Below are 15,585 nucleotides of genomic sequence, written 5' to 3'. Positions count from 1 at the left end.
AAGGCAGTGTGACACACTGTAGTAGCGTTTTCCAAATGGCGTACGCGGTAACATTAAAGTGTATTTTTAGCGATTTTTTGTAGTTTTAATATGTACATCCATTTGAATTATGGAGTTGTCGAGTATCGGCACACAGTTAAAAATTGCATCGAAATACCAAATTTTTTAAATTATTAACATTGAAGCAAAATAGCGACTTTTTTTACTATTAGAGCAAATTTGTGATCTGTGTTTATCTCACTTATCTGATCGACTCGTCACGCCGGGGGCCCTTTCTGAGCCCGGGCCCCCAGGCTAGAGCCCTGTCAACCCCCCTTAGTGGGGGCCATGATTACATCACTACCTATGTCAGTTAATGCATGCATACAAAAAATGGTTTCAATAATGACATTTTTAATAATTTGCTAGTCATTCGTGTTTCGTAGATAATCGATAGGTACTCAATTCAATTTTGCTCTGTGATTTTGTCTGATATTAAATTTAATACCGTAAAACGGGCTGAATAGGAATGTTGTCAGATTTCACATTTAATTTAGACCCTATGCTGCATGACTGAAAAGCTAAATTTGCTTGCCAAAAGTTGTGTCTACATCAGTATGGTTTGGTGAATGGGAACACTCAATATTCACTCGCCATCGATATTTTCCCAAAATGATGGTCTGTTCCTATTCACCAGCGAAATGAGGTCAATAGGAACGGGGAGGGAAAAAACTTTATTAAAACACATGATTAAATAAAGATAATATATTTATTTAGAAAACAGAAACTGTATTATTTCTTTAATCAGTGGATTAGCTGGAACAAAATTTTTAAATTTTAGGAAAAAAAAGCCTTCGAATACTTTCTCGCTTGCACATTGGACGTCACCTACAGTCAGCGTGGGCGTCCCCACCATCGCGCGCAGGGGGCCGCTTAGTTCACTATATAAAGCGATGCTCGGCCTTGAACAATCAGTTAGCAGCCGGACTTGGCCCTGACCCAGCTTAGCACAGTAGTCTTGCTTGCTCTGACAACAGTATACACGGTTAGCCGTGACCCTATCAGAGTACAGTGAGCTATTGTAGTGAGCCAGGCACAAGCTCAGGTTCCGCCATAGTCCCACTTTCAAAATCACATCGAACCTATTTTACATTTGTTAAGGAAGTCCACGAAAGTTCCCTTATAGTACCTATTTAATTGTGTTGAGTTCATTCATGGACATAGACACGTTCAACAAAGTTTTATCAGACATGCACAACATGCGAATCGCAACAAACTTTTTCACGTCGGATGAATAACAAATGGTCAAGTTTGCTGTCCTATCGGAGTTTCCTAAAGGCAGAAAAATAAATTATCTGTCAAATAACATAGGTACATATTAGAATGCAAACGATAGGTAGCATTTTGGCAATTGCACCACTCTGAATCTTTTTACCGGATACTGTTCCTATTCACCCAGTTTTACGGTACAGTACCAGTAAATGTTTATTTCAACAATCAATAATGATTTATTGACTACAAAGAATGTCAAGTTTGTAGACTATTATTCAAACTACAAATAACATGTTTCTTCTTCCTTTTCAGTCGGAAGAGGAGCGAGAATGGTTTGCAGAACGCATGGAGAGTGTCAGTTCCGAGGAGCTGTCACCGGAAAGCAAACGGATGATCGCAAAAGAGATGATCAAGTCGCAGGCTTGGGATAACTTCCTCGCTATCAAGTTCGCAATGGTCAAGAGATACGGAGGCGAAGGCGCAGAATCTATGATGGCGTTCTTCACGGAACTTTTTGATCTTACTAGCAAGGGTAGGTAAATTATCATTATTTATAGATGCAAAATTGAACATGTGGGTTCATACAGTGGAGGTTATATTAAACTGCATCGCACATACACAAACTCTGTGGAACCGGTACCTATATGATTTAGTAGAGCTTCTCAACACACATGTAACTTAATGTATTGCCGCATATGACGATGGATCGATCAGATGATGTGATGGAAAGGTTGGATCCCTGTCAGGATCTTATCCGGAGGCAGGCACACACACAAAGTGAGGGTTTTTAGGTCTGGACCCCCCTCCGGAAATGGAAAAAAATACAAATTATTTAGATAAATGGCATATTATTTGAGGACCATGGTCGGATGATTTGGCTGACTCCTCTGGGTGTTCTATGACACGCAAGGCCTGTGGCCACTTGAAGATCTGTGGTACTCATAAATTGGTGTTATTATCTGGGGCATCCGTTAAGCCACACGCAATTGTTAACCACTTGTGGATGCGACGGGTCACAATAACTTGTATACATTAAACGATTCAACCCTTTATTATACCTGCAGGTAAAAATTTTATCGCTAGATTCAACTTGCGGAGTGTCTGGGTATGGGGATTGTAACAGTGCTGTATTCCAACTGTATGCTATTAGATGGTTATGTATTATTCATTCACTTAACATATTGAAATATGTTTTACTATTTTTTCAGACAGTATAGAATCAGTGGTTCTTGGAATGCCCCATCGTGGAAAGCTGAACCTCCTGACTGGCCTACTCAAATGTCCTCCAGCCAAGGTCTTCATCAAGTACCGAGGACTGCCAGAGTTTCCCGCGTCTACCCACGCCATGTGTGATATTCCCAACCATTACAGTTAGTACCTATTCAATATAAAAATAACATCTGTAATTTAGACACTACATACATCTATTTATCAGCACACAATATGATACAAATACAGTCGAACTCGGTTATTACGATCACGGAAATAGCGAGATCTCGGATGTAATGAGGAAACATTCGTTGACATTTTAGTTTATGATTTTCTCCATACATTTATTCACTTTTATAATGAGCTACTTCTCGGGTATACCAAGCGAAACTGTTAATGTGTCGATCGTTTAAAAACAACATTTTCGACCCTAAGCAATAAAATCTGACCGGGCAGTTAACTAGACCAATGCTGCTGAGATCGGACTATGTTTATGACACTAGTTAAGTGTCTAAGTACCTAATTGGTGTTTTCGCTGACAATATTGATAAAATATCCACGCATATGGTTGAAATTGCATCTAAAAAATTCAAGCTTTGTGAAGTCAGGTACCTACCAGCGCCGGCGGCTCAGAACTTCAGATGTAGTTTATGAATGCCATGCTTGTTTCGGGGATTTTTACGATGGTTTTCAGATTTTTTTATGTTCTATGCTTAAATAGAACGTGGCGTGAAAAATGTTATGTAACGATATAACGAGTAATGCTTATAACGAGCAAATTAAGTCGGTCCCATCTTCCTCGTAATAACCAAATTCGACTGTATATATTTAACAGTTTTTCCACAGAACAGATTAATAAATAAAATTTCGATAGGCTTTCCACATTACACTACATTCTGACGCAAAGTTTTGAATGTGAGAGTGGAATTCGAAAATAAACCTCATATTATAATCGTGCAATATTGTGTGTTGCTACATTCAAATACACCAATGAACGAGTGTCGGTGCATAAAATGAGAGCAGTTGTCAGAACATAGGGCAAGCGTATTCTTTACACGTGTTAAAGTTTATCCCATATTCTTCTACACTTGAGATCGGTTGCCTGTTTCTCCACACCTGTTAGGTATTTGAGTTCCAAATATTTCTGAGTTCCCTGAGTTTTTCAATTTGGTAAGCACTTACCCCTAAGAAGTAGTTTTCGCCACTACTAAATGTTTATTAAGAACTGGTCTCGAGGTTAAAAGTCTGCAGTTTTCTAATTAATAAATCTGACATTTTGCGACATGATTTGACCTGACCTGATCTTTTATTTTACAGGTGTCGCCACTGATATTGAAGTCAACGGAAGAAGTTTTCATTTCTCAATGTTAAATAACCCTTCTCATTTAGAGGTGAGTTACAATAAACATAGAAACTTTAACATAACCAAAAACAATGACTACATAATATATCTCTGTCACTATGTAATTGATTCAAATGTATAATGGTGATTGTTTAAGGTTGTGAATCCTGTCTCGATGGGAAAGACTCGCTCAAAACAACAAGATGCTAAGGAAGGTGATTATTCGGATAACTCAGAGTCAAAGCCCAGCGATAAAGCATTAAATATTCAGGTGCATTTCTTCATTTTATCATTTGTACATAATAAATTAATCTTGTACTATTCCATTCCCATGTCCAATGCTTAGCCTAGTGTTATATTTTATCACCAAAAGCATTTTAATAGGCTTTTTAAGTGTATACCTATTAGCAGGTGAGTACCACCTGTAAACATTCTCATATCGTAGTTAAATTTTTACAAACACGTACCTATCTGAATTTTTGTCAGTTTTTAGTTATTTGATGTAATGAATTCAGAATTTGAATACGGACATATTCCACTAACAAGTATCTCAAAATATACTTATATCATAATAGATTTAACCTTATCACTGCCAGCCAATTTTTACTAGGTGGACACTTGTGTGCCAGATATTTTCGGAATAAAATAAATCCCTCAAAAAACATGAAAAAGAAACAGAATGATAAATATTTGTGAAAACTTACCAACACAACATGTTTATCGACTTTATCGTAAATATTTTCACAATAAAATGATAAATATTGTTTAGAAAATATACACAGAATGTTTATTTATTCAGAAGTTATGACGTTTACAAGAACGTGCGAGTTTAGTTGTCCGTGTGACGGATCAGGTTATTATCGCAATTACAAACAAATCATATATTGAGATACTTGTTTGGAAGAACACAGAATGCTGAACTCCGACCAATAATTATACTGAAGCTCTTTCTCGCAAGTCATGATATGTGTTTACTGCAGTAATATAGTGGAATGATTCACAGTAAAATTGCAACGCATTCTCGTATCTTCGACAATATGACTGTTCGGTTGAAAGTGTAGTGCAATAGATTAAGGAAACATAACATATTTTGTTTCATGAAAATATATGTAGGTAACACTAAATGGATATTTCATAGAAGAAAATTTATTTCTGAATTAAAAACTGAGAGAAGTTATCGTAATAGATTTTTGGGTTTCCACCATGTGTACCTCTTCCTTCTTTCCTCGACGTTTCGGGCTCGTTGCAGAGGCCATTATCAAGAGATGATATGTTTTATGATGAGATATCTTGATCAATACTTGAGATATCTCGGATTATGAATACAATGAAATCAAGATACTGGGTCGGAATAAAGGATATTTCGCACGATTGGTAAAGGAGGCCAACAAAATCCATAGAAACCCTGAAAATATTAATAGGGATAATGGGTTACGGTTAAAAACGTCATGGCTTCCGGCACTATCTATTACGATAAAAAAACAACCGTGAAAGCCTCAAACATTATATACTGAGAGAAGTTGTTTTTTGCCTCTCCTGAAAAGTTGTGTTTTTTGAGATACGTGGTTGTAGGAAAGACACAACGATATGTTTTCTCCCTGTTTTCCTCTCTCTCATACGTTTTCGTGTATGTTCTTTCTTACTGTCTTTGTTCTGATGTTTCAAACTCAATTTTTTTTCTGTGAGAACATCCTGGCAGAGTCTTTGTAGAATCTCCTGACTTTGCCAAGCACGCCATCGCTGAACTCATTCATTTGTCATGCGGCAACGCTTAGTTGATGGTATAAAATTATAATTCTAAGTAATTATTTCACTACTAAATTGATAATGCAAGTATTGAAAAAAGCGCCGTTTGGTTCTAACCTAGTACAAACACTAGGTCAGAAGCAAATCATGCTTGTTTCAACGCTTATGTTGTCATGGTGCTACTTTATGGTATGTCATTTTGAATTGAAGCGGTGTTCAAATGCTCCATCTAAAAAATGGAACTTGGGTCAATAAGATAGATACCTACATCACCCAGTCATATAGCAAAGATGAATTTACATGATTTATTTATAACTCAAACCTAATATTTCCCAGTATAATATATTATAATCATTCCTACAGAAGATAAAAATGGATATGTCATCGATTACAGTTTCACGGTGACGCTGCTTTTGCTGGACAGGGAATTAACCAAGAATGTTTGATGTTGGCGCAGACTCCCAATTTTGATATCGGTGGAACTATTCACATGATCGTCAACAATCAGGTACCAACATAATTGTTTTATTTTATAAACTAGCCCTATATCTAATGCTATTATTACATATAATTAAAACAGTTTCTATTCTTTTTATAACACACGTCCACATGGCACTACGATGCCACTTTTTATTAACATTAAAAGATAGATATCTTTTAATATTGTCACTGAGTTTCCAAATCACGTTACATACGTGTTCTTTATTATTTGTAAAAGGTATTTATTTTTTTAGATAGGCTTCACCACACCTGGAGAAAGAGGTAGAACTAGTCGGTACAGCTCTGATTTGGCCAAGAGTATTAATTCTCCGGTAATACACGTCAACGCAGATCACCCTGAAGTAAGCTACTAAACATCTACTTTTAATTTGCATTCTCTATCATTTTTAATAATATAGATTTAAGCAAGCTGGCAAGTTGGCAATTTGACAATATTTGAAGGAATAATATCTTCTCAAAAGTGAGATATTCGAGACTACAGTCTGAAGAAATCTTTGCTGTTCAAAATTCTAATCAGCCACATATTATACCAACATTGTTTTGTTTAAATCTGCTAGCACTAAATATCATTAAATTCCCATTATTATATAAATCATATCATTTGGTGCTAAACCGAAACATACCTTGTCTTGATAAACTATTTTTTTATTCAACGAATAAGACACAAGATTTCAGAATGTAACATTCTATACAGGTACTGAATATACATAATTTAAAAACATCTCATGCATATACACACTAGAACAAATTTAGCCAACCTTATAACGCAATTCGATAAGTATTTCATGTAACAACTACTAGTTAAAATCGTCGTAATTATCTGAGGCGCCTTAGGAAAGTTAAATGGTAAAACGTACTGGCGTGAATCCAGCAGATACACGTTCAAGTCCCGTCGGGCGTCATATTTTTTTTTTAACATAAACGATTTTTTCTAGTCTGTATATGTATGAGATGTTTTCAAATTATGTATATTCACATATATCTTGATTAAATCATCAAATACATCAATCTTAATAATCTAAGAAAGTCTCAATTCAACATAATAATACTCCAGTCACTACTGGACAAGTTAGATGTTTTAACCGAGCAAAAATAGCACAAAATAAGTATAGTGATCATACCACTCAGCATTACAAACGCGACAGACTTCAATATTTATGTTTTGTTGTCAAAACAAAACAAAGTGACGGAAGCGAATTTCCCCAATCATAACCTAGATCAATAGTGTCTATTATGATTTGATTAATTACAACAATGTCTCTTGTAATGTATGAACTGCATTTGTATAAATAGCAAGGACAATCCATAACTCGTTACTCATCATGAGTCCAGTCACTCGACACAGTCAACTGTCATTCACTCAAGTCCAGTCTCGCGGTCCTATTAATCTCTCGATAACATCGGTCTCATCCGTACATCCGTACCCACGATTGTAACATTACTCTGTCATCATTATCATTGTATTTATTTATTCTTGTATCGATAAATAAACTCTCTCCTCGAAACTTCCAAGCAACTACGACTTTCTCACCCCACACCTCATAATACATTCATAAATTTTCAGTGCGCTCCCAATAAATGCAATTTTGCACACCACCGGCTGCCACTGGCTTCTAAAATTTGTTTGTATTTTGAGAGCAGCAGTAATTCTCTAACTGTTTGTTTTGTGTTACAGTTGGTGGCCAAGGCAACACGAGTGGCATTTGAATACCAAAGAAAATTCCGCAAAGACGTCTTCATTGATTACAACTGCTTCAGAAGATGGGGTCACAATGAAATGGATGACCCTACATTTACAAATCCACTTCTATACCAGCAGATTAAAAGTCGCAAGTATGACTAATTTACTACTTACCTCAAACTATTCAATTAAAAAACACACATTATGTATAACCAAATAAGTTCATTATTCACCATCATCGCTCCCAGTGGAGGTTGTATTAACAGATTTTTTTTTTACAATGAATGGATAAAAGCCATTTAATCAACCGATTGGATATTTGCTCTAGAACAAACACATATTAAAAACGTGACTTTTGCCAGATGCAAAATTTGAACCCACCCTGCCCAACCAAACCACAATAGATAAAAAATATTTAATAGATAGAAGAATATTTTTAATCTTTTACCTATTATGGTTGTATCTATTACACCCACGATGGCCGAGCGGCTTACGCGTCAGCTTATAATGTTGTTAGTCCCAGGTTCGAATCCTGGGTTTGGTAAATACAGATATGGTCAGTGGAGTATGGACCTAATAGGTTAAGCAAGATGCTAATGTCCATTTCTCGTAGAAAAAAATAAAAATCTGTTAATACAAACCTCTTCTCTGTGGAGGCCCATTTAACCATATTTGGATCGGACATGGTCAAAAAGAAAGAAAAATTATGGTTTGGTTGGGCAGGGTTTAATTGAATTTTAAAAATGAACTAACACCATCTTCAATTTGGATTCTTAGTTAAATAAAAACAAATAAGTATGACTGACAAAGTGCACTATTTATGTCAGATATCCACAGCCTACCTCCACCCTACATCAGTAAATTGCATAGATACCTACCTCACAAGAAACTAACTACATCTTGCCAGAATAGTCCCAAGGGTCAAAAACTGGACCTAGCGGAACACCATTTTTTTTAAATAACCAATAATCCTTTCTATGCCGCAATTAGTTTATTGGTGTAATTAACGTAAGAATTGTTGTAATTACGGCGCGTAAACTCGCTTTCAGTTAAACAGAAGACACTACCCTTTTCTGGCAAAATTAACTATCCCAATAATTTTTAACTGTTAATATGTCTAATGGATCCAGTAAGGAAGACACAAGTTATATGAAAAAACACGAATACTTATTGAAATGTTATATCTCTTATTTCAGGTCGATTCCAGATTTATACGCTGAAGAATTGATTGCCGAAGGAGTAATGACAAAGGAAGATGTTGATTCAATCGTCAATGGCCACACTGCTTGGTTGACTGATGAACTGAAGAGCTTGGACACCTATAAGCCTGATGTAAATACTTGTTCAAACTCAAATTTGAAACATAATATTTAAAATGTCTAGTGTGTTTGTATATTCATATGACCATGGCCCCCACATCCTGAAGCGGGCCCCCCTACCTATCGCTAAGGTTAAGGGCAATGTAATATTCTGTAGTGTTTCCCAAATGATATTCCGCGGAACTCCAGGTACCCGTGTTAAATAAAGGGTATTCCGTGTATTTTTTAGCGATTTTTGCTATTTTTAAATAAATCAGTTTGGATTGTCGGCACTCAGCGTCATATTATGAAGCACTGATCGCGACCCTCTTTTGTGATAGCCAAGTTACATCTGACTCTTCGCCATGTTGGATAAAATTAAAAAAAGTCATTTTTATTAATCAGGAAACACACTGAAAGAAATTATAAAATAAAATTGTATTCGTCTTAAAACGCCGCAGGCGACTATTTTTACTATTAGAGCTTATAAATTTACGGTGTGTTTATCTCACTTAGCTGGTTGACCTAGCCCCCAAGCTAGAGCCCTGTCAGCCCCCCCTTTGTGAGGGCCATGCATATTACTAATGATCACAACGTGGCGATTTTTGTTGATTAACTGTTTGTCAAAATATTAAACTTGAAAGTCAATCAAGAAGGAACCATACCGTATTTCAACAAAGTTGATCAACTAGTTGCTAACAAGTTGAATTGAACAAAGTTTAGAGGAGTTTAAGTCTACAGTAACCACGGTGATAACTTGTTTCGACATAGCTGACTGTCGTGTGTCACAGAGTATTATTGTTTTAGTTTCTGAATTATTAAGTATGGCGTCTTCTTCCAAATAAGCTTCAAAGTGGTCGGACGAAATGATGTTATCAAATTCACTTGATGCTATCTTGATCACGATTATTGATTCAACTTAAATTGGTATGTAGGAACATTCCTATCAATTTCTTTTCAACATTCAATATTCATATTCCTCAGCAACAAAAACTGACACGTGAGAACATGGCATAAGTTCATATTATGATTTTTTTTTTTTTTTTTCAGCAATCCTACTTCCAAGAACAATGGTCGAAAATGACAATGGCACCGAAGGCTATCGAGACTTGGGACACAGGAATCACTCCTGAAGAGTTGACCTTAATAGGCACCAAGTCTGTCAGTTATCCGTCAGATTTCGTAAGTAACCCACAATACCTATTATTTATATTTTATATTACAAATTAATCTTTAGTTCAGTCTTACTTATAACTTATAACAAATTAATATACAATACACTCTCAGTAATCCGCCGCTCGATTATCCGACAACTACTATAATCCGTCGTTATTTTTACTAGTTGAAAGCACTAAATCAAGCTCTATAATTCGCCAGTATTCGATTGTCAAATTCAGTAGTCCGCCGCGTACAAGTATACAACGCAGTTTATTTTGGAAAAGTTTCCTTTGTAAAACGTACGTTCATCGCGAAGAAAATAATGTACCAGGGAGGAAAGTGCCCAAGGACCGCATCACAATAATTATTATGCCATGCTCCAATGCAACCGGGACACGAAATGAAGGTTTTGGTCATAGGGAAAGCCAGGAATCCTAAGCCATTCAAGAATATCTGCCTCACTGAACAACTGGTTGTGTCAAGTGATTTACTGTTTAATATTTATTTAATAAACTTAGTTTATAAATATGTATAATTAGTAAATAAGTACTTGATTTTGATAATAAATAAAACCGTAATTTTCTAGTACAAACTTCTCAAAAAAAACTTTACCATATTTCGTATGTATGCACTATAATCCGCCGCTTTCACTAATTGGACACTTGTCTTACTGAGAGAGTACTGTAATCATATTATTATGCTACAAATCAAAGATGTTGAAGAAAACATGCATACAGTCTATACCTATAAACGGAACCTAAATATATGAAAGTGAGGCTGAAACAGTGGTTAATAATATTGGCTACATCTCATTTCACATTGCAGATTCGCTTGTAATAAACTTCACACTGTTATCACCTGCATCTATCAAAAACCGCAAGCATTTCAACATTTTCTTTAGATTCAATATTGTCAAGATAAACACTGAGGCCTTCCGCTCTTGAGAATACTCAAATTAGACAAGACTGAAACTAAAATTCCAGTCGGTAACTAACTAATGTATTTCAATGGCGGCTCGCTCACTTGCTCACGACAAGACTGGAATCTCTCATTATCAAAACGTTTGTGACTAAACTGAATAGACGTGACATGCTAGTCTCCCAGTCTCTCAGTTTCTAGTCCCACATAAAACAGTAGCGGCAATATCAGTAAATTCAATGAAAAATTATATTTTTTACCAAAATTGGTAGCACTGAACTGAACTAAACAAGCAATAAAAAGTCAAAACATCAAAAGTTAAAGATGGGCGAACCGATTTTTAATTTAAAATTTGTAACAGAAGTTGAGAAATACTCCTGCCTGTATAAATACAGACTGCCAGAACATTCCCGTAAAGATATTACGGAAAAGACTTGGAATGAAGTAGCTGAAGGTTCAGTTTGACAGTTTGAGGTTATAAGATTATTGTTTCAAGTGGTTTTCAGTTGCGCCGTGTCCGAAACATCAGTCATTGGCCAGTTTGTCGGATTTTACTTTCTCCATGAGTGAAAGACCTGACACTTCAATTATTTATTATTAACCATTGTTATTTTGATGAACAATCGTAAAAAATTGCAATAATTCTAGGTATATAAAGAAATATTAATTCTAAAGCATTAATTATTATATATTTACCAGGGGATAAAAAACACCGAACCAAAAATGCCTCGCATTAGTTTTACATACCTAAAACAAGTTGGTTATATTACAATGAAACATCTTTTAGAATACCTAAGAATCATAAAAATTCTCAATCAATTTTATCTCAAACTTTTAATACCTATAACAAAATGACAAAACAGTGCCACACGTTTCAGCACGCCGACGTACAAAATATTACCTAATTTTTCTAGATCTACCACACTAATTATGGAATCGCCATTGTCTTGTATTTGATGTAATCAACAAGATAAGAATTCTGATGGATATACAATTTTCTTGAGCTTCATAACATATCGTCGCTATAGGATTGGTTTGTCGAATATCCGTTTTTGTCGAAATCGACCTTTGAATGCAGAATGATTTTTTGTATCTAAATGGACCAGAACCATCCTTTTCTTTAAATTGCTTTGTAATGAAAACAGCATTCATATGCTGTAAAAACAAAAATTTAAATACCTTCATGTATTTAAATATAGGATAATCGGTACAGTTCAGTTATGAGGAATACAGCGGAAAACACATTTTGAAAATACCCGATATACTGGATTATTTGTTAGTTTGGGTTAGTTTAGGTTGGGTTAGGTTTGGTTAGGTTAACCTAACAAATAATCCAGTATATCGACTATTTTCAAATTGTGTTTTCCGCTGTATTCCTCCTAACCGAACTGTACCGGATAATCAAATTTGTTTTTCGTCTCCTGAACATTTGACATTTGGTCTATTCGACAAACCAATCCTACAGCGACGATAATGCGCCACAATTTATCATTGTAGAGTATCCATCCTCACTTGCTGAAGAATCACGTCAACTCTCGCCTTGGTAAAATCTCTGACTCCACCAATTTGGATTGGTCTTGCGCTGAAGCCATGGCCTTCGGTGAGTTTTACGTTTTCCATTTATTTTTATTAGGTACCTAATTAAATTATCTTTCACATAAAAATAGTTTAAGACTACCTTAATGCCAATAAGTTTACTACGAGATAGTTAAATCTCTCATCACAAACATTACTTTTATTTTTGTTGATTTTTGGGCTAAACCGGGTCCAATTTGACGGCTCATTATGTAACTTTAGTCGTAATTTACCAAAACAAACGTAATATGATTGGCTTTTAGTAATCTGTAATTATCTATAAACAAAAATATTACTTTTGAAAGATTCTGTGGCAAGTTGGGAAATAATAGATCCCACAAGATCATACTGAAAATAATTGGCAACACACATGGCATTCATAAACTACAAAAGATATGCTATTGTAATGAACGCTGGTGCATACCTACTGACTTCAGCTTAGATTATTTACATGAAATTTCTGAATACTTTCTCAATGTTGTCGGCGAAAACACCAATTAGGTACTTAGACACTTAACTAGTGTCGTAAACGTAATCCGATCCCGGCGGCATCCTATCCGGTCGGATTTTATTGCTTAGGGTCAAAATGTTTTTAAACGATCGACACAAAGATAATTTTTGGCTATATTTTAGCTCGGTATATCCGATAAGTTACTCGTTATAACCGTGAATAAATGCATGGAGAAAATCATAAACTAAAATGTTAACGAATGTTTCCTCGTTACATCCGAGATCTCGCTATGTCTGTGATCGTAATAACCGAGATTGACTGTATGTGTACAATGAAAAAGTACCTACATTTATGTACCTATAAAATCAACTTTACTTTGAGAATACTTTGAGAATGTTTTCAAGACTAAAGCTACCGCTGAACATGACATTGCATTTGTAAATATATTTTAATGATGCAGTGTAAAATGAAATGTAATAAGAATTGACTTCATTCAAGAATTTTAGGATCCCTCCTACTTCATGGCCATAACGTGCGGCTCAGCGGAGAAGACGTCGGCAGAGGAACCTTCTCCAACCGCCACGTCATGCTGGTCGACCAGGAGACCAATGATATCTTCATTCCACTCAACGAGATCACTCCCGAACAGAAGGGATACTTAGAAGTAAGACAGTGGTATTATTTAATAAATTGTATTGATTTGTTATTTTCATATGATTTAAGAATGTAACATTCTTTAATGAACATAGATACATAATTCGGAAACACCTCAGAAGCATACAAATTATATAAAATCTTGTAAAAATATGGTGGCAGGCTGGAGTTGAATCTGCATCCATCGGATTCCAGCCAATTTAATCACCAACACCCTACCTAATTATGGCAAAATTAGGTAACTAATAGTCATGTAAGTAAAGTGCTTCTCAAACTTTATTAATATCTGCTACCAGCTTTTGTAGTTTGAATCGATGTACCAATAATAGATACTTACCACGATTCCTAGCTGGTGTCCAGACACGTGTCCGGAATCTTGTACTTATGCAGTTCGCCGTATCACACTTCACCGTGAAATGTTGTATAGGAAATATATGGCAGTATACTGAAGACCGTCCAACCTCTTTGGGTCGTATAGTACTGATATCAAATACATGTCTAAATAAAATACAGTTTTTGTCAGCTTACACTTTACAGGAAGCCAGCAGCAAACAAATTTTGAAAATAGCCGATATACTGGATTATCTATTAGGTTAGGTTAGGTTTTCATTCTTGAATTCATGAATTTTGCCAAAATCAGCTATGAAAATTGAATTAATGTTCATATTGAATCTAATAAAATTGGAGACCGTATAGTATACGGTTATCTCTTTCCGATAAGAAAGCTCACGGTAAAATGTTTTACATACAATTTACATGCAACCGTCCAGATATCTCCTAATTTTGTATTTACCACATACAAAAATTGATTTGACACGTGTTTCGCTCATATAGCAAGCTTTATCAAGTATAACAACCTGCCAAAATTTACGTTTCAACTTACAGCTAAGTTCCTTCTTCACTGCAGAAGTGCTAAAGATGTTGCGGCTAAGTTCCATTCCACTTAGTGCGATATAACCCTTAATGTTTAAATATAAACTGAATCACTTTACTTGTAGGTGGCGAACAGTATTCTATCAGAGGAAGCCGTTTTAGGCTACGAATACGGAATGGCGATGGACCAGCCCAACAATTTGATCATCTGGGAATCACAGTTTGGAGATTTCTTCAACGGAGCTCAGATAGTCATCGATACATACATTTCATCTGGTGAAAGTAAGTATTGTCCATTCTCAAAGAAAGATTGTGGAAGAGGTGGGAAGGTAGCTTGTAATGATGATTCTCCCATTGAAAAAGGCTTGACTATGGCGGTATCAACTGTAATCGGTTATCGAAGGTTGATTCTTGACTTGAAGCGTCTAATTACAAAAAGTGACAGGTCCACAATTCGATATTTGCGGGAAACAACGTTTTTATGCTTCAAGCTTCAATTATTTGTTTTAACGTGAGATTATTTTTTCCGTTGTATTCTATGTAAAAATTAGAACCAAATGGCAATTTGTTTCAGCTGATAAACTCTTAAATGTAATAAATATAGGCCAACTTTTTAATTTATTCCGCATATGGCACATATTTCCGTGGCACTGTCATGAGTTCACCGGATGCCACAGCATAGGAGACGCCATTTCCAATATTGAACGTTCCCTTATTGGTTAACTTAAACATGCGCAAAATCAACCAAGCTTTAAATAATATGAAACACGGACTTGGCGCTTTTTTTAATAAATCGAGACTTAAAATATTTTTTTTCGTAGGGTTTTGTCGCGTTTTGGAATTTATAGATCAATACATATTGTGTAAAATTATACAAAGAATATGTGCGTATTTTTTCTCGATTTTGACCAAATGTGAACTTATCGCG

General features: G+C 35.5%; 1 protein-coding gene across 1 annotated transcript in view; it reads left to right on the top strand.

Moving 5' to 3' along the window:
- Window positions 1-15,585, top strand: part of LOC147073114 (putative 2-oxoadipate dehydrogenase complex component E1 homolog) — a 42,723-nt gene that overhangs the window by 15,244 nt on the left and 11,894 nt on the right. Inside the window, exons 4-15 of the mRNA XM_085945090.1 lie at window positions 1,564-1,783; window positions 2,460-2,621; window positions 3,778-3,851; window positions 3,960-4,073; window positions 5,943-6,056; window positions 6,283-6,390; window positions 7,725-7,882; window positions 8,927-9,062; window positions 10,079-10,210; window positions 12,602-12,704; window positions 13,637-13,794; window positions 14,783-14,939. Of these exons, the coding sequence (XP_085801216.1) occupies window positions 1,564-1,783; window positions 2,460-2,621; window positions 3,778-3,851; window positions 3,960-4,073; window positions 5,943-6,056; window positions 6,283-6,390; window positions 7,725-7,882; window positions 8,927-9,062; window positions 10,079-10,210; window positions 12,602-12,704; window positions 13,637-13,794; window positions 14,783-14,939 (1,636 nt within the window). The remainder of the gene's footprint in view (window positions 1-1,563; window positions 1,784-2,459; window positions 2,622-3,777; window positions 3,852-3,959; window positions 4,074-5,942; window positions 6,057-6,282; window positions 6,391-7,724; window positions 7,883-8,926; window positions 9,063-10,078; window positions 10,211-12,601; window positions 12,705-13,636; window positions 13,795-14,782; window positions 14,940-15,585) is intronic.

The sequence above is a fragment of the Rhyacophila brunnea genome, unplaced genomic scaffold, assembly GCF_057557595.1.
Source record: "Rhyacophila brunnea isolate RB1 unplaced genomic scaffold, BYU_Rbru_1.0 scaffold_18, whole genome shotgun sequence".
Classification (NCBI taxonomy): Eukaryota; Metazoa; Arthropoda; class Insecta; order Trichoptera; family Rhyacophilidae; genus Rhyacophila; species Rhyacophila brunnea.
Note: the sequence above shows the minus strand (reverse complement) of the source record. Positions and strands in the feature narration are given on the sequence as shown.